Below are 21,738 nucleotides of genomic sequence, written 5' to 3'. Positions count from 1 at the left end.
TTTTAGAACTGGTGAGATTTTCAGTTCCATTTCCCAAGAAGGAAAGGGGCACAAGCGAACTCTTCCTGGAAATCTCCCAAGTTAAATACTGTCCTATCAGCAAGAGCAGATCACCTCAGCCACAATTGTCTACAACACAGATACCTGCTGAGATAATGATTTCTCTATTGTAGCATTTTGTCTGATTGGGCTAGATAGATACTTGATTAATTAGTAGGAGCTCCTAAAAAGGTATGTGTCTATGCATTTTCTACTGGTCAAAATCCATCAGGATTTTGTATCTTTGTATATATTTTGAATGTAAAATATTTTCCATGGTAAAACGGAAAGTATTAGTACAGAATAGGTAAAGTTCTATGGATTCTATTTCAACGAAAATAAAAACAGACATTTTGGGCCCATCTTACCAAATTCATGAAATAAGAAACCCAGCCACTTAAGTCCCAAATTCTTTATTTTATAAACATTTGTCCATCTATGGTAAATTCAAAGGGTCTTTAAAAAGATCTCTGCAGATATGTAATGTGTTAATTCCAGAATTCGAAAAACAACACCACCCAGAGTCCACGATAGTCCAAATTAAAGCAAACTCTATTTGAGTGCAGTCTAGGCTAACTCTCCCCTAAATTGGGGTTTTCCAGAGCAGCCCCCACAGGCATTTTGAAGTTCTTTTTGTAGGGGATATACAGTGTTCACAGTAGGTAAGAGAGTTGACTTACTCATTGTTAAAAGAATACAATGAGAAGGGAAGGTGCAAAGGTAAGGATAGGCAACAAGTGAACAGGTTACACAGAGTCACAAAGGCATAGATAATCATCAGTGAATGGGGTTACAAGCAGTCTGCATCAGACCAGGAACTTACTCTTGATTGCAAGTAGAAACCTTAAGTAGCAGGGACTTGACATACGAACTAACTAAACCGGACTTAACGCTTAGCTAGATTTTACCATCAAGTAAACTGTTCTAACTATAAACAGAACTCTCATCCTGCAAGGTATGTTTTCTGTTTTGGTCTTATTTCAACCTGTGAGGTATTTGTAGTCATCTTGGTCTCATAAACACCCAAAATTTAACCTGTAAGCCCCACACACGCCCAGGAACCAGGTAATTTCCTGGAATGCTGGGAATTGTAGTTCTTGGGGGAAAAAAAAAACCTCGTGGGGGGGGGGGAGTAAAACCTGTGCTGTATAAGTTTGCCCTCATAACCCCCAGCAACATGTGCAACATTCTCGGGTGGGAAACTCCAGGGAAGAGCCCTGACCAAAGTCCATCTCTTAGCGTTTAATATTGATTAAGGTTTACTTTAAACTTGGCCCCAAATAGTGAAGCTGGTTTTTCTGGTGAATCTCAGGATTAACATATACACCAGAATTTCCTGTTAGTACCTTGGAGTGTTGGAACTAATTAAGTACACGCGCGCGTGCGCGCGCGCGCACACACACACACACACACACACACACACACACACACCCCAAAATTTAAAGGGAACTTTACAAAATACAAAGTGTTCTTTTGTGGAGAAAAATGTAGCTGGGGAAAGGAGAAATCCCATACTGAGAATGAAATGATGCCTCTATTGAGGAAGTACCATCATATGAAGCGCCAATTATCATAACCCATACCTTTACTCCCAGGACCAGAGGCTGAGGCAGGGACCTGTGATTTCAAGGTCTAGCCTGGTCTACATAGTGAGACCCTGTCTCAGAAGAGCAAAACAAAAAGATATGAAGAAGTGAAGCTATCTGAATGTGCAGGAAAGAGGCTTTCAAAAGAAACAGTGAGTTCAAAGGGTCCAAACTGGTTGCAAAGTTTACTGTAGGTAACTAGAAAGAAAAACTAACTGAAATGTCTTAAGTCCTCTTTACCCTTTACCAGCTGAGTAACTGTTAGTCCGACTTTATCACTCTTCCATGTCTTTTTCTATAAGCTGAGAATAAATAGAACTACACTCTCACAAAGTTATTTCAAGGAATAAAATGATGCTTAAGAGCACACGTTTGCACTTGGAAGGTGTGCCCTAGGGCTAAACGACACAAGGCTGTGGACTTGTTGGTTGATCTGTGCGACCCCAAGGTTCCTGCAAGCCAGCTGACGCCCCTGAAGACTTTTTAACATATGCAGAGCCCACTTTTTAAAAGTTTGAGCTAACAGATTTTCCTCCAGGTTCCTAAGGCTCCTTCTGGGTATCTTCCACAGTCTCGTCCTCTATGAGGTAGGTACCCCAACCCGAGCAGAGCCACACTGAAGCTGGGACTCTGACTGACGTCAGGAGCGTAAAGTACGCAAAGATGGCTGCCTGGCCACGCCCACGTCTTGCGCAGGCGTAGGCCCTGGCGCGTTCCCGGAAGAGCTCAAAGGTGGGCGCAGTGTGGTCCCAGCCTGTGGCCCCTGAGGCCAGCGGGCGGCTGAGGGGAAAGCTAATGAGGGGGGAGCCAGGTGATGAGGAGGGTTTTTAAGAGTTTTCCGAGGACGAAAGGCGGGAATTGGGGTAGCCGTTGGGCACTTGCTCGCTTCAAAAGGCGGAGTTTTTCTTGAAGTGCTCCCAAGGAGAGGAAGAGTCAGCAGGAGTGACTTTCCAGGGGAGCGTGGACGCTGCTCTAGTCGGCTGCAGAACTCGCTGGGAGGAAGGCGAGGAAGCTGGGCGGGAGACGGGCGGCTGTCCTCTGGGCCCTGGAGGCCGCCCTGGCGGGAGAAGGAGCCTGCGGAAGGGCCAGACAGGCTCCTGTGCAGTGCGCTGACCCAGAGCTCAGGCTTCCTGTCTGCATCCGACCCTGAGCGATTCAGGGACGAACGTTTAATTTCAGAAAGTTTAGGAAAGCCTCCTTCGTGGACCGTCTTCGTTGTATTTGTGTCCCTTTTGTGCTTTTTCAGCCCAGCGCTTTCAGAGCACGTCCTTAGACCACCATCTATACTGGTGCAAGTTCTTAAGCCAAGGGGAGCCTGCGCCTGGTGTAGTGAGTCATAGAAACTCTCCAAACGAGAGTGCTGACCTGCTAGGATGTGGTGAGAGGACTTAAATCGAGATTTTCCTAAGTTACACAGGAAAAAAAAAAAAAGCACTTCCCTTGTCTGGAAGGGTCATGCATGGTAGAACTGGTAACCTTCCGCAGAAGGCAAGACCTTGAGTTCCCAGTTGGTTCTCATCCTTGTTTGCCTTTCGGTCTATGCGTGTGCACATGCATAAGCGATGATATTCCTGTGTTGAATTTTTAGGGTTTTTTTTTTTTTCCTTTCTGCCTGTTAAACTGTCCATTAGTCTTGGCTCCAGCTGTCTATTTGTTGAAATTCTGCTGAAGATTTAGAGTTTGGGTGGAGGTAGAAAATATGAAACGCCTTGAGTTTACTCAGCCTATGGTGTTTTGAGTGAATCATTAATAAAAATGTGCTCGAGTGCATTCCTTCACATTACACATGAAATTGCCAGTTTTCTCTTTTGAGAGAATTCATGTGTTATTTCGGTACTAAAATCAAGTTGCATAGCTGAACACACGGGGTTGAGGGTGGGGGAATAACTAAATGTTTTTACTATTTAGCAGAAAACGTAACAGCCCAGCTTTGATTAAAGATGACTTCCTTGTTTACTCAAGAAGTTCACCTTTCTAAAAGACATGAAGAAATGTAAGTTTTTGAAAATGATACTCCGAACACAAGAGTATATGCTAGCTTTTTTAGTGAATCATGCACAGGAAGACTTGAAAATGTGAAAGTGTCATTTTCTGACAGGACATTTTATTGTAGATAATTTCATTGTCTCTTAAGAAGGAAATTAAACGGCACAATTATGTTCGAAACACCCATATATCTATTTATTTTTACACATTAATATCAAAATGTTCCCTTCCTCTACCCTAAGGTTCACATTAGACTTTAATAGAAACTTTGCGGTGGTAGGGGTTCCGAGACAGGGTCTCGTAACTCAGACTGGTTTTGAACTTTCTACACAACCAAAACTGATCTTGAACCCCTAATCTTTCTGCTTCTGTCTCCTGAATGTTTGGAGTAAGGGTAGTTACCACCATGCTTGGCTCTTTTTTTTTTTTTTTTTTTAATAAAAATTTTAAACCTTTATTAAACACTTTCAATTACACGATTGTGTGTGTGAATATGCATGTGTGAATCCAGATGGTCAGGCAGCACAGAAGAGGGTGAGAGGGCACCCGAACCCCAGGAACTAAGCCAGGTGATTGCTGCTTTATGTGGATGCTGAGAACTAAACTCAAATCCACAAGAAAAGCAGCAAGAACCCATAACTTGTGAGCCAGCTCTCCAGCTCCAAGCTTGGCTTTCAGTAGACTTCTTGAAATTTCTTATCCAGAGCTGGCTCTGTGCTCGTGGAGTGTGCCCTGTATAGTCATGGGTCTTACACTTGCTTGGATGCTCAAATGCCATTGTCCTTAATCATTTTGCACTTAATCCAACATATTGCATAGGTAGCCATGATCTTCTAGTTAATAATAATCTTCATCTGTCTGTGGGCTCTCAGATTTTCCTATTGTGTAATGTCCAGATCTTGCTCTTTGGCCTTCTAACGTACTATTTTTCATAAAAACAAAAACAACACAAATGTTCTTTGGCCTTTTCAGTTCTGCGTTCAAGACATCCCTATGAAACAGTTATTTACCATATTGTTTATTTAATTACATTGTTCTCTGTAGACCACTTACATATTTTTCATTATCATGTGTAATTTCTCGTCATTTAGGGAACCAAAAAAAAAAAAAAAGAAAGAAAAAAAAAAAAACTCCTAAAAATGAATGGAAAATTTGTGCTCTGTGTAATGAAATAGTTAAAGAATTTGCTCACCGCTTCTGTCCACAAACACTGGTTTACCTTGTAAGCATGCATACTGCCTCTCACTCATGTATCAAACCATCATCTTTCTCTTGGAGAAGGAGATAAAAAAAATATATTTTTATTGCTTCTTCAAACATATGGAAGTTTAGCACAATTCTAAATGTGTAACATGAGATTCAGGGGTACTGAAGTGTTAAGCAGAAGGTTTCCTATAGCGAGTTATAGCAGTGTATATGTGTGGGGAGGTATATATAACTGTATGTATTACAGTTTGCATCTTCCCCAAAAGTTACATATCTCCAACATTACAATAATTTCAGAGGACCGCAGAGGCTAAAAAAAAAAAAAACCAGAGGCATGGACTTACGGCATTTGGGAAGTATATGTCAATGAAAACAAAAACAAATTTACCCAGATTGACTTAAGACACAGCAAACTATCTACTCTTTCCATTTTCTCATTCGCTGATATACTAATTGGCTCTCAATAACAGGTCATTGCTGAGGGGAGGTGCAATTAAGAAAGAAATGCTATCTATCGGTCAAGCAATAAAATGTTCGCTTTTCAGTTTTTCCTCTGTATATAATCTTTGCTTTTTTTCCCCCAGAGTGTCCCAAAGATTAATGTTACTTCAGAAAATGAAAAATAAATTCGGAGATCAAAGCACAGAAAGGGCATCTCTCCAAGCCACGGAGACTGCTTGTAGAAGGAACCTCCAGCTCTTGCAGGTAATTCCCATGACTTGTGGATGTTTTCCCAACCCCCGTGCTAAGGTGTTTACGTGCATCTCACAAGTTTTACTCACATCGCCTCTTTGTTTTTAGTAACTAGCGGAATTAATGAGCCAATGTCTTTTTCAAGCCCATGTTAGTTAGGCAAATAGCATATGGATTCTTGCTTTCTGAAAGTGAAAAAAAAAGTGAAGTTTACATAAGCTAAATTTTTTTTCTGTCAACCAAAAAGATCAATGACGACAGGAAGAATATTAAGGTCACTTTTGTGCAGGAGGCAGCAGAAAGCGCATCTTCACGTTTCTCATACTCTCCCCTTCGAGAAAGGACCACAAAGACCATAAGCTGTCATGCGTTTAGACCCGACTCAAACACTAAACGTCACAGAAATGGGAACCGTTTGATTTTGTCCAACTAATTCCCCAGTAAATACGTGGAATTCACTGTGTGAGAGCTCATTTCTCAGATGCCTTTTGGGCGGTTATGGAGTAGGTGGTCAAAGTGTGTGAGTGCACGGGGCCTCACCATTTGGCCAGTGTGCCCATTTGGAATAAAATTGTATGTGTAACGTTTTTGGCTGCTTGCTATACTGTGCTTCCAGAATTGTGTGGCTTCATCCATAATTAAAACCCTAGAGTTTGCCTCCATTCAAGCTTCCAAGAGATCCTATGACTAAAACATTTGGTAGTAAGACTATATTATTTAAGTTATAAAGCAGTGTTTTCGGTTTTTATTGTTAAATATTTTCATCGATAGGCATGATACAGCTATCCTCTATCCTCACTACAGGATAAAGGGAGAGGGAAATTCACTTCTTCTCAGCTTCTGGCAGTTTGATCCACAGTAATTTAAGTCACAGCCATAGTGCTACCAAAGCATTCTATATTGCCATATGTCTTACTTGCCCAATGGTGTTAACAATATTTATTTTTAAATGGAAATATATAGGATACTCTGGAAATTGCTGTGAAAAGTTAGAGAAACTAAATCGGAAGACTTGATTGCTACTACCTGGAGCGAGTGGTGTGGCTGTTTGGTTCTCAAGGGTTTTCCTTTTAATGAGCAAGGATCGATGAGTGCCTGGAGCTGAAGTAGAGAGAACAGAGTAGGGATGCATCGGAATTCTTTCTTCAGGCAGGCTACAGATCAGAGGGCGGCAGGCCTGTGTGAGCTCCTGATTACCAAAGACTGACCCGCTGTGTGAGCAAATACTGAGTTACACAGAGCGGAATGGAGACTATGAGGATTAAGAGTGAAAATGTACTTAAGGGCTTTTTTAGGATACAGATTTTCCACACCTTTCCAAAAACATTTTGCATGAACTTATGATCTTGGTGTAATTTCTTTGTTCTGAATATCACATAATTAATGAGTTAGAACTAATGTAGAAAATATCAGTAGAGGCCTCTGAGGTGAAGCTAAACCTCAACTATATTTAAATAATTGAGACATTCTATTGGATTCTTAAGTAAAAAGAAAAAAACATAGTCAAGAACAAAACAATGAATGGCCCTAAAGATGTTACTGAGATGTAACTAAGCAAGCTTGAGAACTAGTTTGGAAATTCCCAGGACACAAAGTTGCATTTGTTCAGAAACTACAATGGTTTGAATAAAAAAAATGTTCCCAGTAGGCTTGCGTGTTTGAACCCTTGGTCTCCAGTTAGTGATGCTGTTTGGGAAGAGTATAAACCCTCAGGAGGTCTGGCTTTGATGGTGGAAGTGTGTCATTGGGAGTGGACTCCAAAAGTTTATAGCCTTACCTCCCTTCCAGTGTGCACTCCCTGTTTCCTGCACGTGATTGATATGTGATCTCTAAGCTTCCTGCTGCAGATGCACACACACACACACACACACACACACACACACACACACACACACACAGACACACACACACACACAAGAAAGATGGATTTTCTCCTTAGATGATTCAAGAATAGGGACATCAGCTGGAAGAAAGGCTCAGTGGTTCGGAGAACGGGCTGCTCTTCCACAGGACCAGGTTTGAGCCAAGTTTCCACATGCTTGCCCACCACCATCCATAACTCCAGCTGAGGGGATCTGGCACCTCCTCTGACCCCAGAGGGTTCTTGTACAGACATAGTGCATAGCCATGCACTTGGAAACACACCTAAGAGTTGACTGTTTTAAAGGAACAAAGAACCTATTCTTTAACAGAAGTAAGGATAGAAGCTAAAAATTAGCCGTCAACCCAGTCTCCTTATATTTTCTTCTATATTTTATATAAAATTCAGTTTTATATAAAGTTGTGCGTGCACATACACACAAACGTGCATATGTAAAGTTCAAAGTTGTATACATTGGGTATAGTAAGTGCAACTGAGGATGCATGGATATGATCCATCATAACTTCAGGAACATTGGCATATAAAGAAGGGAATGCACTGCCTCCATAACAGAAAGAAAAGTTTAGTGTATTGGGCTTTCCCAGACTTACAGTGAAAGGAAACCGAAAGGACAAACGCCTGTCTTCATAGAATCCTTCTCAGTTATTGAACACTTACTGCAGGCATGGCGATTGTTGCTAGGCGTGATCTCTTCCTTGCCTTTGTTTTATATACTTTAATTACAGACGCATTTTAAAATTCTGTATTGCTTTCATTTTCTAAAAATTTCCGAAGCAGCATTAATGGTACTGATATAGAAATCACTGTGTAAAAGTAAGATAAGTAGAATCCGAATCTTGTAGAATTTTGGATTGAGAGAGATTTTCTGGGGAGATAGGATGCTAGAAAGTAGACCCAGACCCTCATGTATGCTAAACAGAAGACACTCTACCAGAGAACCCCTTTCCATTTCCCAAGAGAGGTATCATATGTAGTGGAGGGGTTAGGGAGAGTGGGGTTAAACCCTAAGCAGGCATTCTACTGCTGAACCATATCCACAGACCTTATCTTACTTTTGATTTATATATTGGGGAAAAGGGTGCCACAGATTTTTGTGAGGATCAGAGGATAATTTATGGAAGAGATTTCCCTGTCTGCCATGTGGGTTCTAGAGATTGACACAGGGTCTCAGTCTACCCCTTATTCTTACAGGGGAGCCTCTTTTTTACCCACAGTCACTCACCACAAAGTTATTATACATATATTTTGATCCCAACAAAATTTGCAGTGAATGTGAAAACATTTCTGTGAAGCCATTTGTGAAAGACAAACTAGTATGAACAGAAGTGAGGCAGGGAGAAGAGGACCAGAGCGGGAGTGAGGAGGAAAGGATGGGTACAAAGAGAATGCAGTGGCGCGCACCCGTGGAAATGCCCTAGCAATGTCCATTAGTTTGTATGAATTATTTTTCAAAAAGCTGTATCAAATGCAGGGAATTTTTTTTAAAAGGAGACATAAGGAAAAGACTAATCCCATAAAATATTACATCTTAGTGAATTAATTGAATCGGAAGCAAGACAACTCTTAGTCAAATTTCAGTCAGTGATTGTCATAAAAGATTATGTACTTAAAAAAATGCAGGCTGAGTGACTTTTCCCTATTCCTAGCCTCAAAAACAATCATCATTGGTGCACAGTTAGAAGAGAGAGAGGATTGTGTTCATAAAAATACTAATGTGTTATAAAATGTGATCTCTCCCTGCTCCCCTCCCAAAACCCCAGCCTCACAAGCAAGGGCTTTCTGTGGTCTCAGTGTCTCCCAGGAAAGTTGTGCAGCCCTGCAGGCAGAGATAAGGTAGGAGAGCATTACAGTCAGAAACAGAATGGGGGTCTCCGCTGAGACCAGCTTGGGAGCCGTCACAAAGAGTCAGCAGTTGAGCAGGAACTCAGCAAACTGTGGCCTGGATGGATGGCCAATGACAGGTACAAACTACTTCTATTTAATAAAGACAAAGGAAACAGCTGAACTTACATGCACAAGGACTGGGCTGGACCCCCAGAACCATAAAAATCCAACATGAGAGTAAGTTAATTTTTGAAGTATTTATAAAATGTTGCAAATGTTTGCTTTAAAAATATTTTTTCTCTCTATCCTTCAGATTTGGGATTATATTCTATACTTAAGTACATTGTAACTAACAACTGCTGCACTTCAAGCCATGGTAGGTCAGATTAACTGGGTAAGAGTATTAATAGTGGAAATCTAGAAACGCCACTATCAAGTTTGAGTTTGATATGTGGGGCAAGAGCATGCCGGTCTTGGTGATCACTGACTAGAAATATTCTAAAGGCTATAGGCCAAGCACACAGAGGCACCAACAGGGGCTTGGTGTAAGTTCCAAACCAGTCTCATCAGTGAAGCAAGTTTAGGCTAGCCCAACATAACACAGCAATGCTCAAGTTTAGAAAGAAAAAAGCCAGACTTGTGTTCCAGTTTTTCCTTCTCATTTGACTTCTGATGTTTATTTGTTTAAAGAGAATCTGCTCTGTGTCAGTTACCTAGTGAATGTCAGAGACAGTATACTGAGTGCATGGTTCCTTTTGTGAATTTAGTTGGTTTTTTTCAGAGATAGGTCTCAAATCTAAGACCTTGTACATGTTAGGCAACTACAAAGCCACAATTCCTGCCTGTATTTAGTTATTTCATAAAGATTTATTTTTAGTTGTTATGCACAGGCGTGCAGGTGCCCACGGAGGCCAGGAGGGGGCGTCTGATCCCCTGGACTGGAATTTCAGGCCCTTGTGAGGTACCCGATTTGGGTGCTGGGAACCAAGCCACTGAGTCGTGTCTTCAGCCCCTGCACTGAGTTTTTAAAACAAGCCAGTTTCCCACCATCCCTCCAGGGTGACTTCTGAGATGTTGCTTTGTCTGAGATTTGAAATGTTTCAGCTCTTTGTGACTTTTTACTCCTTATACTCGGATTAGGTCACCCTTACCAAATGGAAGGTTCTTCCAAGTCAACCCTAGACGTCGTTACCACATAGTAACAGTCTCAGGCAGTTTCCTCTCTCTGACCTGATGGGCTCTTGCAGCCTCCCTGTGTCTGCCATCCAGACTTGGAATTGGTCATTGCTTCAAGGAGCTCTGGCTCCTTTTGGCAGGAAATATATTTAGAGCTCTCAATCTGGGCACTGGGACTATTTATTGCAACTTCTTTGATTTTCCTTTTTGAGATAAGATACAACAAGAACTCCTATCAGTAATTCCAATTCAAAGTATTGCAAGGTTTTTAACTTAAAACCATTGATTTTTGTGCCCCTAATTCCCCGCCCTCCAGAAACCTCAGTTTGGAACTGAATGTGACAGCTCACACCTGTAATCTTGGGAGGTGAAGCAGGACTGCTGTGAATTTGAGTGAAGCCTGAGCCACAGATTGAAACCTTGTTTGGAAAACAAACCCAAGTGCTTGGTCCTCCAAGAGCTCCTCAACACCACATACCTGTAGGGTTTATGCTCCAAGACTTCCCAGAAGACACCTGGAACCATGGATCACACCACATCCTCTGTACAATGTTCACTCGTATTTGCATTCTTGTAATGAGACTTAACTTATGAATAAGACACAGAAAGGAATCAGCAACAATAAAGTATGATGGCTATATTTTAGTAAAAACTGGGTGGATGTGGTTTCAGGGGCCTGTACTGTACTTGCTGTTCCTTTGGTGTAAACATGTGCCTCTATGAAAGTGAGACAAGTGACCATGTACTTGGCCTACCACACCAGGGTCACTTAGACACAAGCCCTGTGATACGGTAAAGGCAGATGGAACAACGCAGACAAGTGCCAACTGACCAATGTAGCAAACTGACATACTGCGTACATACTGACAGAGATGGCATGCAGCCCAAGATGAGCAGAGGGCAAGTGATGGAATTTCACCATGCCACTCAGAATGATGCACAATTTAAGCTTATCAGTTGCTTTTTCTGATCACATGTCCAAGCTAGAGATTGATACCAAGGCCTCCTGCATGCCGTGCTAGCACACACTGTACTACGAGATGCACCCCTAGTCCCCAACTTTCAATTTGCTATCTGCAGTCCACTGTCAAACGTGGAGTCTGAAACTGGACATCAAAACCAAGGGTAAGGACAAGTGCTGCAGTGACTGTCCTGTGATACAGACAGCACTAATATGACCACCGGAAGTGCTTTGTACTAACACACTTGGTTTCTAGGCTTGTCCTACCAGGAAAGTTCAATTAATACTGTGTTCAAAGACCAGCCAGTGGTTGTGCCACCACTAATGTAGTACATCTGTTTTGCTTGGTCGCCAACTTCTGATGTTTGCTTGTTCATGTTCTCTAACTGCTCAGTCTTTTTTTATTAATTAATTTTATGTCCTGACCACAGTTTCTCCTATCTACTATCCTCCCAGCCCCCATTACCCCACCTCCATCCATTCCTTCTCAGCCTCTCCTCAGAAAAGAGGGGGCCTCTTATAGATATCAAACTGCCTGTGGTATCAGGCTCTGCTCAGACTTTTAAGGGTCTAGTGGCAGATCTGTAAGGCAGAGTGACAAGTCATAGGGAAATAAGTCCATCTTGCTCCTGCTCTCTGCTCTGGACTTTTCCTCCCTCTTCTTCAGCACTGGTTGGTTGTTCTGTGTTTTGTTTGTTTGGTTTTTGTTTTTTTGTTTTTGAAGTTTCTGAGTTTGCTTAATAAACTCTGTAGTTGTGGTTGTTATCCATTCAGTGACTAACTATTTAAGTGCACATAAAAGAGACATGAAGTGGAGACAATGGGAGGCATCAAGAAAGAACAGTCTGGAGAGCTGTGTGGTCATGCTAGCAAGGACTGAGGTAGCATGAGAATGAGAGTGCAGCAGAGGCACCTGGCTGCTTAGACCCCAGCCCCACGCAGCCCACTCAACGAGGGGCTTTACCCTGTAGATCCGTGGGAGGCAAGGTGGAAGTCTAGCCCTTCTCTACAGTAATGCTTGAAGGTGGGTAAGAGGCAGTCAGGAAAGAAAAGAGTATAAGCATGGACGACAGATGTCACACATCTAAGAAAGCTGTACTTAGACGTAAAGGAAGAACCAACCCAGCTGAAGAGAAGGAGAGGCCACCTGAGTGCTAAGGAAGTGTTCAGTGATGTGGCAGTGTGGTAGATGCAGTATCTGTCCCCACTGGTGTCTGCTCTTTTGTTTGGGCATCTACTTCTCTGTAAGATATGAAGTGTCCTTATTTTCTGTCTTCAAAAAAAAAAAAAATCTTGATAATATCAGAGCTAAGCGTCACCCAGATCTGCCCCTCCTGGCAGAACTGAGGCCACAATTCTGTGTTTTCTTTGCTGGATTACTAACAGTAAATTATAACTTTCACAAACCTTGTAAAATCTCAATAAAACAATCCCAGAATAGTCATACCTCTGTATCTGCTACGGCATCGGCATGTATCTGTAACATGCGTCTTAGCTGTAAACTTCTGGTAGGGGATAGACATGCTAGCATCAGTTTTTATATCCCTGAATTGTGTATTTTTCCTTCAAATCACCTTCCCCTAGACAGCAGGTGCATTAATGGTTGTGCAACTTTGGGGAGTCCCTTTAGGGAATTTCCTGTTTTTCCTTTTTACATTTCACACCCATCCCTTGCTCCCGCCGCTACCATCTGCTCTCCTTTTTCTCCTGTTCAGCACTGGCTTCTTCACACCCCACTCCCACGCCCTCTTCCATTTCTCGCCGTCTGTCCAACAGCCCTCTACTTAGACTGCTCCAATGCGTGTACATGGATCAAGAGAACTTTGTGCTAGCAATTCACTGAGCTCAGAGGAGACACAGAATGTGCCAAGCCTTGCACGCAGACCTCTGCGAACTTAAGATAGTAAGTGGGCTCTAGACAGCAGTGCCGCTGGTGTGGAGAGCATCGCTTAGCCAGACTCAAATGTTTCTGTAACAACATGCAGGACTCCACATTTCCGTGCGTGTGTTTAAGGTGTGTAGGGAAGGGAAAACTATACCAGGTTAAGCTTAATTGCGCTGCTGTTTTTATAACCGTAGAAGAAAATATGCTCATTTTGAAGTTAAACTACAAATTTAAGTGTGGTTCTTGAATACCATCCACTAGGTAGTGTACTGCTTGGCAATGTCACTTCCCATTGGTGAATACCATCCACTAAGGAGGGTACTGCCCGGCAATGACACTGCCCATTTAAATTAACATGAAAATCCAGTCCTAAAGACCTGTAGGTGCTTTCGTCTCACAGCCCGAGGGCAGCACGTGGCCAAGGATAGCTATGGTGCAGCCAAACCCTCCAGCCAAAGCCTGAACTGCAAACTTTTACTTAAGCCATTATGAAATAGGAAGGAACTACTTGATCCCGTAGTTCTCAAACTCGAACTTGGTAGACGTTTAAAAATGTCAAAAGGTTAGACATGTGTGGTAGAATATTTTGAAAAGCTCCTATTACAAAGTAGCAAGATGACTCATTAAGGAGCCCGAACTGTGAAATCTTCGCACGGTGTAACACTTTAAATGGAATATTGATAAAACATGAACCATCTCGATGCTGGGCGCATCCTCTGTAGAGCCCAGACCCTTTACCACAGTGTGAGTCCGTCTAGCTTGCCTCTCAGTGATTCGTTATTGTTTCACCTTGCCTGCTTTCAGGTGACCTCAAGGCAGATAGAGTTCCTGCTCTGATCATTTTTTTTTTTTTTTTTTTGCTGTGCTTATTTTTGTATCAAAAGTCTCCTTATGTAGTGTAGACTGGCTTTGAACTCAGTCTTCCTGCCACCGCCTCCCAAGTTCTGGGATTATGGATGTGCTCCACCACACCCAACTCTGAGCGGCTTTGAAGGAAGCTTTTTTTTTTTTTCAAACTAACCACTGGCATTTACCAGCCATTCAAAGTAAAAAGGTAGCACACAGAGGTACGGCCACGTTCCCGTGTTAAATGAGAAACCCTGCACACATAGTAGAAGTGGGTAACTTGATTTATAATAAGGGTCCCGACCTCTGTGTCCCTCTGTTACTGCACGAACTCCCTGTGTCCAGAAAAGGGTTGAGATGAGAGAGTTGGAGTACAAACACTGGATGTAGGTGTCATTTATGTTGCATGCAAATACACCTGAGTTCTAAAATGCTGGTGTCTGTTACAGGACATAGATGTTGCAGAGAAGGCTTTTCAGACCAAGCTTACCCCACATCCACAGCCGGAGATGCTTTCTCTTGAGGTAAGACCCTAAGGTAACTCTAACAAGAATAACAACTGCAAGTTTCCTGCAACTTAAACAAAGGCTTCCCTGCTGTACTGCCCAGGTTTTAGTCAATAAAATAAGCAATAAAGGATTGGTTAATATTTGTATGTCCACAATACAGTGGGTTTTTTTTTCAGGATTTTTTTTTGTTGTTTTTGTTGTTGTTTTTTGTTTTTTGGGTTTTTTTTTTTTTTTTAGCTGAGGACCAAACCCAGAGCCTTGCGCTTGCTAGGCAAGCGCTCTACCACCGAGCTAAATCCCCAACCCCACAATACAGTGTTTTATATGTTCTTAGCAATTAAGGGATATCTTGATGAAAAAAAATATCTAATTGGAATTGGTAATTTTTAAAAATTTGCATCCAGTTTGTGTTTATGTGCGCGCGTGCCACATATTTATGTGCAAGGGCTATGCCTGCACACATGCTGTGTGTGCTACATATGTGGAGGTCAGAAGATAAACCTGCAAGAGTTGTTTCTCTCCCCCCATCATGTGGATTCTGGGAACAAATTCGGGTCATCAGGCTCAGTGGTAGGGGTCTTACCTGCCAGCCATTCTAGTTCTCTAAGGGAATGCAGATCATAGCTCTCTCTATCCCCCTAGCCCCTTTAAAATAACCTAGTAAGTCCAGTCAGAGCTGCCTTGTGTGCACGGATGGGAGGGGTTCCCTGAAGCGTGGCAAACCCACCAGTTACCACCATTCAACAAAGAGTGAGTCTCCATCCCCCAGCCAGTCCACTGCCGATAGCGCTTCGTCTCCACCCTTTCTGCTGGGGTTTTGGCTGCCTGGACCCTGGGTGGGTAACCTCAGCAGCTATGTGCTTATGACTGGGGCAGCCATGTCCTGTTCAGAAGGCACATTTCAGGCACTCATCGCCACCCCATGACGTCTGTATCCTTTGGCCTCCTCTTCTAAATAGAATTGCCCTGCAGAGGTAGCCAGTGTCAGTCCCAGAAGACATGAGCTTTTAAATAAAAACTGGATGCTTCCTATGAGTTATCAGTCAAGACTGCAAAGTCTCCAAGACAACAAAGCCTATCGTTCCTGGCATCATACTTGGTTACCTACCGTACGTGCATGGTAAGATGCTATTGCTGAAGACACCATGTACGTGGCTTCTGGATATGGAGAAGTGAATTTCAAACCTACAGGAATCTTCCTCCCTGATGAGTAGGTTTCATAGAGTCAGGAGGTGCAGTGTAGGCTGCTGGGAGAGAAAGGACACAAATGGTCTGACCTGGTACTGAGCGATACATGCTCCACCACCAACCTGCCAGGCAAGACTGCCCCTGCTACTGTAGTCACAACTGTTAATGGGGTAACTGACTGCTTTCTCATTGGATTTCAGACCTGCTCCATGTGATAGAATTTCTTATTTGATACTGGAATCCTGGTCAAAAGTCTATGACTATGAAGGTCATAGGCCCTAGAATATTGTTATTTTCCTAAATGGACATGCTCTCAAGTTGCCTTCCAGACATTTATGCTTATAGCTGTAGATGTTGGCTGTTGTCAGCCTCCATCAGGGAAACGTCTTTCCTCAGTGAGCAGCACCCAGTGCAGCTGCAGAACTGGTCAGAGACTGAGACTGAGAGACCCGGCACCCTTCCTGAAGGGGAATCAATATTCACCCAGGCTCAGGGAACATGGAGCAGAAATGTTATAAAGCATCTTGTCTCGTCACCCTGAAGCAGCCGTCCTAATGAACCAGAACAGACAGGAAGCTGTGACTCTGCATGTGACAGGGTGCCCAACCGAGGAGTGCTTTTTAGAAACGTAAGGAGGACTGGTGGCATTCCTGGACCAGGCTGTGGCCAAAGCCATTTTGATGGCAAACCACCAGTGATGTGGTAGAAGGCTGAGACAGGAGACTCCTGTGAGTATACACAGCAAAAGAACAAAAAAATGGAAGATACCGTGTCTACCCCCATACTTATCACACAATACAAACAATTTTATTAGCTCAGATTTCAAAAGCAAATTGGAAAAGATTGGCAAAAGTGAGCCATCCTTAGAATATGGATGTGTTTGTGCGGATGGGAATTTACTACATGGAAAAGAGTTTCATTTTCCACTTCTAAAGGGCTTTCTCAGATGTAATTTTTCTTTTTGCCCAATCGGGGATAAGAATAGACTTAAAAGTCTGAGGCTGAGAATCTGCCCCTCAATTTTCTGTGTCATTTATGGTAACAAGAAAAAGCACTGATCAAATGCAGAAAAAACTCTGGCTCAAAAAAGTTATGCATTGGTACGTCCTCCTTTGTTGAATTCACCAATGCCTTATTTTAGCAAATACAGGGCCCACACAATAGTGGTTAATTCAGCCGTGAATGGCACGGAGCCCCTTCCCCCATCTCTGGCCTTGGATAGTATTCTGAGCCACTCTGGCACAGCAGGATAACCTTTATCTTAAGTATGTCAAGCTGTTTCTCAGACCACATGCACAGATGTATAGATATTTAGAATCTCTCACGCCGTCCTCAAACAGCAGAACCACTGTACCTTTGTCTTGCTCAGAGTGAAAAATTATGTTCCAAGTGCTGTCTGATGCAGTGCTGAGTTTCCCTCCCCCAAATACTGATTATGTTCATTCAATAAAAAAATGCCATCCCACGATGCAAACGTTGGCCTCTTTAGAGGTCACCCCAAGCCCATCAAAGCTTCTTCACATAGTGCAGCAGTCCTGCATGGATTTCAACAGCCTGAAAACCACAACGGGCAGACATACACAGCATCTCAATTTGCAAGCCATTTCCATCAAAATGGGTACCCTCCACCAGTTATTTTCTCATTATAAAAGGCTAAAGATGGAGAGCTGACTCATCAGGTAAGAGCAGTTGCTGGCTAAGCATGAAAACCTGAGTCTGGATCCCAGTAAGGCCCAAATGCCTTACCCCCAGCCTTGTGGAACAGGACACAGGAGGACTGCCCCTGCCAGGCTAGCTCTGGACCTAAGGCAGAGCCTGATAGATGGGGCTTCGCAGTGTCCTTGTTTCCATGGGCATGTGTGCACACACATGTGCACATACACCACACACGGGCACATTTGTACACAATCACAAAATTGAAGAAAAATGACAATTTGTCATGTCAGGTATTCTTCCAAAAGACTTGCGGATATGTAACACACCACACACCTTGAGGAGCCGACTTAAGCCCTTTACATGTCATTACATTCTTGGCCATACCCTCGCCTGTTAATTCTAGGGAAGTTGTGATCTTTTGTGATCATTTCAGTATGGATAACCCCAGGTGTGGAATGTAGAATAGTAAACTAAAATATTTAATAACAGGTACCGCAAATGACAGTACTGATAATAATCACAGGGCTGGCCACAAGAGGGCGTGTAAAATCACAAAATTTAAAGCCCAATTCAGCCAGGCTCTGGTTTGCTGAGAAATTTGAAAATTAACTCTAGTAAGTAGCCAGGTTTTTTTTCCCCCTAAAATTAGCATTAAAATATACTGAAGAGGAAATGCACTCTCCATAGATGTGTGTGAGAGTGTGTACACTTGTGCACACACACTGAAGATAGTAAAGACTATTATGAAGAGCCAAATTCAACTATTTGATATGGTTTCTTACTTTGTTTTTTTTTTTTTTTTTTCAGACTCGTTACTGGGCATCAGTAGAAGAACATGTCCCCAAATGGGAACAGTTTCTTTTAGGAAAAGCACTGTATCCGATTGGGGCTGAAAGTCAAAGTGAGGCACCATTTGTTCAAAGCGAAGCGAAGTCCTAACTTATTCATATGCTCTGGGGGTGTTGGGGCACCGAAAACCTATTTGATAAAACTATGTAAGTTGTGGCAGAAACTTAGAGAAGTTTTATTTTGTTACTATTTTCTATTGTTTCACTGCTTCCTCGGCAGCATTAGTATGAGAGTCTGCGGGAAAGTCTCAGGCTAGACCCTTGCACGAACATAGATTTGCCAAGAAAAGAAAGAATGCTTGTTAAAGATGGTATTAAATCAACGTTGTGTGTGCTTTAAACCCGGGCCATCATTCTCGACTAAAGCAGATTGGCCGTAGGTATCCTGGAGTCGTGGTTTAACGTCATTCACTATGGGAACAGGAGCAGGAAACTGGATTACTGGGGTTGTGTGCTCCAGACAGACTTCTCCAAGCCCTTAACTATAAAGCATTCAGTATGTACCAGTTTCAGGAAGGCTCAGGATGGTTTTGAAAAATGAGAGCTGGGAATGGCTACTGAATTCCGACAGGCTTATTTGAAGATTATCAACCTTGTGAAGACAAATACCCCTCCCTCAGTGATATCTTCCAACTCCTCCTCCCCCTCCTTTCTACTACCATTATCTCTAAAACTTGAGAAAAATAAAACACGTAAACTCGGAAAGCTGTGTGGGTCACAGCCCTCAGCAGAGCTTCGAGTCTCTGGTTCCTCACTGGCTGCCTGAGCACTGGGAAGAAAACAGCGTGGGTTCCTAGCTGTGGAGACAGCTTCTGGTGAGGAGTCTGCACTGCTCCGCATTCTGAATCACAAATGTGGTTTTATTGTGGTAGGTGAAGGTTCTTCCTTTTGTTTTTTTGTTTTGTTTTGTTTTGTTTTTGTTTCACCTTTAAGATAAAAATCTCACAGATCAAGCTGGCTTTGAAGTCACAGCCATCCTCTTGCTTCAGCCTCTGAACACAGGGATCACAGATATGAGCCCTGATATTTAGGTATCTAGATATTTGTATTTTTAAAAGAAGAAGGCAAGAGTAAGTTAAAACACACATAAGCCCTCACTACAACAAAGAACTAGTAAAGCGTCCATTGTGCCACACGTTCCTGTTCACTGCCATCTTGGAAATGTCCTGTTGAGTGGGTGTTGGTGTGGGTAACAATAACATTGTTTTCATAATATGTGCTGGCAGATTAGCACACTTCTCTGCAGTGTTAACAGTTGTAATTAAGGAATAAACAGCGCAGGGTGTCAGTCCGATGACAATTTCATCTATAGTGTCACAATACAAAATGTCACAAAATATTAGAGCTGTTATATAGCTACAAAAAGTATCTGCTTAAGAGCCGAAGGCATCTTTAAGAGAGGAGACAGAGATAGGAAACGGAACACTGACTTAGCGGCCAGAACAATTTTATACATTCTCAAGACTGTCATGAAAACAAATTGGTAATTTTTTCTGTTACATTATAGTTTGGGCTCTAGCCATCCAGTTGATTTAGCAGGAAAATGCAGGTTTCTTAGCAGCTCCAAACCAGTAAACAGATTTAGATGTAGAAAGGAACATGAGGAAGGTTTCTTTTTTTTTTAAACATCCAGTCTCCCAGCATATGCACATAAGAAGGTGAATGAGGCAATGCGAAACTTATTTTTCCTTAGTCAAGTGAAAAAAGGCTAACCATTTGTTAGCTGGTAAAATATTGTGTCAAGTAAGCCGGAACATTCCAAAATTAAACAGTGGTTGATATGTTAACGTCCTCAAATATTTGAGTGCACACTTCCTTTGAGATCTGTAAATTAAATCACCAGTAGGTTGAATTAAAATACAAAATGAATGGCAGTGTAACCTCTCAGGAAAGGCTTTGTGTTGTTTTTTTTTTCCTCCCCGACATTGATTGACTTGCTAGCTTGGTTTGGGCATTTTATTAAGTATAATCTACAAAAGCTTGCACAATGTAGGGCAAAGAGAAGGTGTTTAAAGGCTGTAGCCAAGCCATTTCTTCGTTTTGGTTAATACTTCACAAATTCCCACAGATGACTTTCTTCTTGGCCCCTGCAGAGACTACCCCACCCCATCCTGCCTTGTAGACTGTAACAGATTGCACCACATGGTGTCTGTTAAAAAAAAAAAAATCCCATGGGCTCTGGATATCCCATTAAAGGGTTTTATATTTCTGTGGGCAAATTAGCTTAACACAGAAATTTCCAAACATTGTTCTATGGGACGAAGGAAGGTAAACTACATACAAAGTCTTTTTCTACGACTAGGGATTACTTACTACAAGGAAACAGGAAATACCTACTCATACCTCCTTACCCCAAATCAATATTTTTTAATTTTTATTATTTTTAGTTAAATGTATGCTGTGGGGGTACACGAATGCAGGTGCCAAATAGGTCAGAGGCATTGCCCCCCATCCCTTCATGCTAGAGTTACGAGTTGTGAGCTGCCCAATGTGGGTGCTGGGAACAGAACTCGGGTCCTCTACAAAGCAGTAGACCTCTGAACTGCTGATCTGTGTCTCAAATCAACCAAATCAGTGTCTTAACCAAAATATACTTCTCCATGAACATGACATAATGGATTTGGGTGTTTGTTTTTAAAGAACAATAGAGTTTGAAGGGAAACTGTTAGTGTTTGTTTTGGGGGGTTTATTTGTTTTTTTGTTTGTTTGTTTGTTTGATTGTTTTGTTTTTAAGAGCAAAGATTTTCCCCAACGCCTTTCTGGGCTTGCTTAAAGCATAAGTATTCCGAGCTTACTTTCTGCTGGAACATTTCTGGTTATGAAGTTATTAAAGTATAAAATAGTAAAATCAGAAAGGAGCTTCCCTCACGCTTACGAAGACAAACTGGAGCTAGAGAGAGGGCTCAGCGGTTTCCGATTGCATCGACCTGGTTTGGACTCCCAGCATCCACTAAGCAGTTCACTACTATCCATGATTCCAGTTCCCAGGACTCCAGTGACCTCTTTCTGATCTCCATAGGCACCAGCCATGCATGTGGTGTACATATTTGTATGTAGGCAAAACACCCATACACAAAAAGTTACTAAATAAATCTAGAAGAAAACTCATGGATTATAAATACCAAGGAAGAGGCTTCTACTCCAGAGTCCTCTGAAAAGAGAGCAGTGGATGGAGGCGGAGTCTCAGACACAGTACTGCCTCTGCCTCAGACAGGAGTGCTTCAGTTTAGCAGCGTACAGAGCAGCAGCCTAACTTGACTTACAATGCTGGCATCTGTTCTTTCTGACCCGTTAGAATAAATAAAGTGAGGATGGCAACATATTTATGTTTGGATAAAGTTTAAACTTCTCTCTTACCACTTCTTGCCTGACTGGAGCTGTGTGTACATAAAGTTATCAACTTCAGAAGAAAGGACCAGACTTGAAAATCTGTGTGACACACATTCTGATACA

General features: G+C 42.3%; 1 protein-coding gene across 19 annotated transcripts; it reads left to right on the top strand.

Moving 5' to 3' along the window:
• The first annotated feature begins 2,238 nt into the window (after nucleotides 1-2,238).
• Nucleotides 2,239-20,172, top strand: Cep15 (centrosomal protein 15). Of its 19 annotated transcripts, none has more exons than XM_039093088.2 (6): nucleotides 2,239-2,357; nucleotides 3,537-3,618; nucleotides 5,402-5,522; nucleotides 14,534-14,608; nucleotides 18,245-18,312; nucleotides 18,783-20,172. In XM_039093088.2, the coding sequence occupies exons 2-6, from the start codon at nucleotides 3,566-3,568 to the stop codon at nucleotides 18,817-18,819; spliced, it is 354 nt and encodes a 117-aa protein (XP_038949016.1). In that variant the 5' UTR covers nucleotides 2,239-2,357; nucleotides 3,537-3,565; the 3' UTR covers nucleotides 18,820-20,172.
• Nucleotides 20,173-21,738: the final 1,566 nt, after the last annotated feature.

The sequence above is a fragment of the Rattus norvegicus genome, chromosome 15, assembly GCF_036323735.1.
Source record: "Rattus norvegicus strain BN/NHsdMcwi chromosome 15, GRCr8, whole genome shotgun sequence".
In the NCBI taxonomy this organism is placed as follows: Eukaryota; Metazoa; Chordata; class Mammalia; order Rodentia; family Muridae; genus Rattus; species Rattus norvegicus.
The sequence above is the reverse complement of the archived record's forward strand: the minus strand, read 5'-3'. Positions and strand labels throughout refer to the sequence as shown.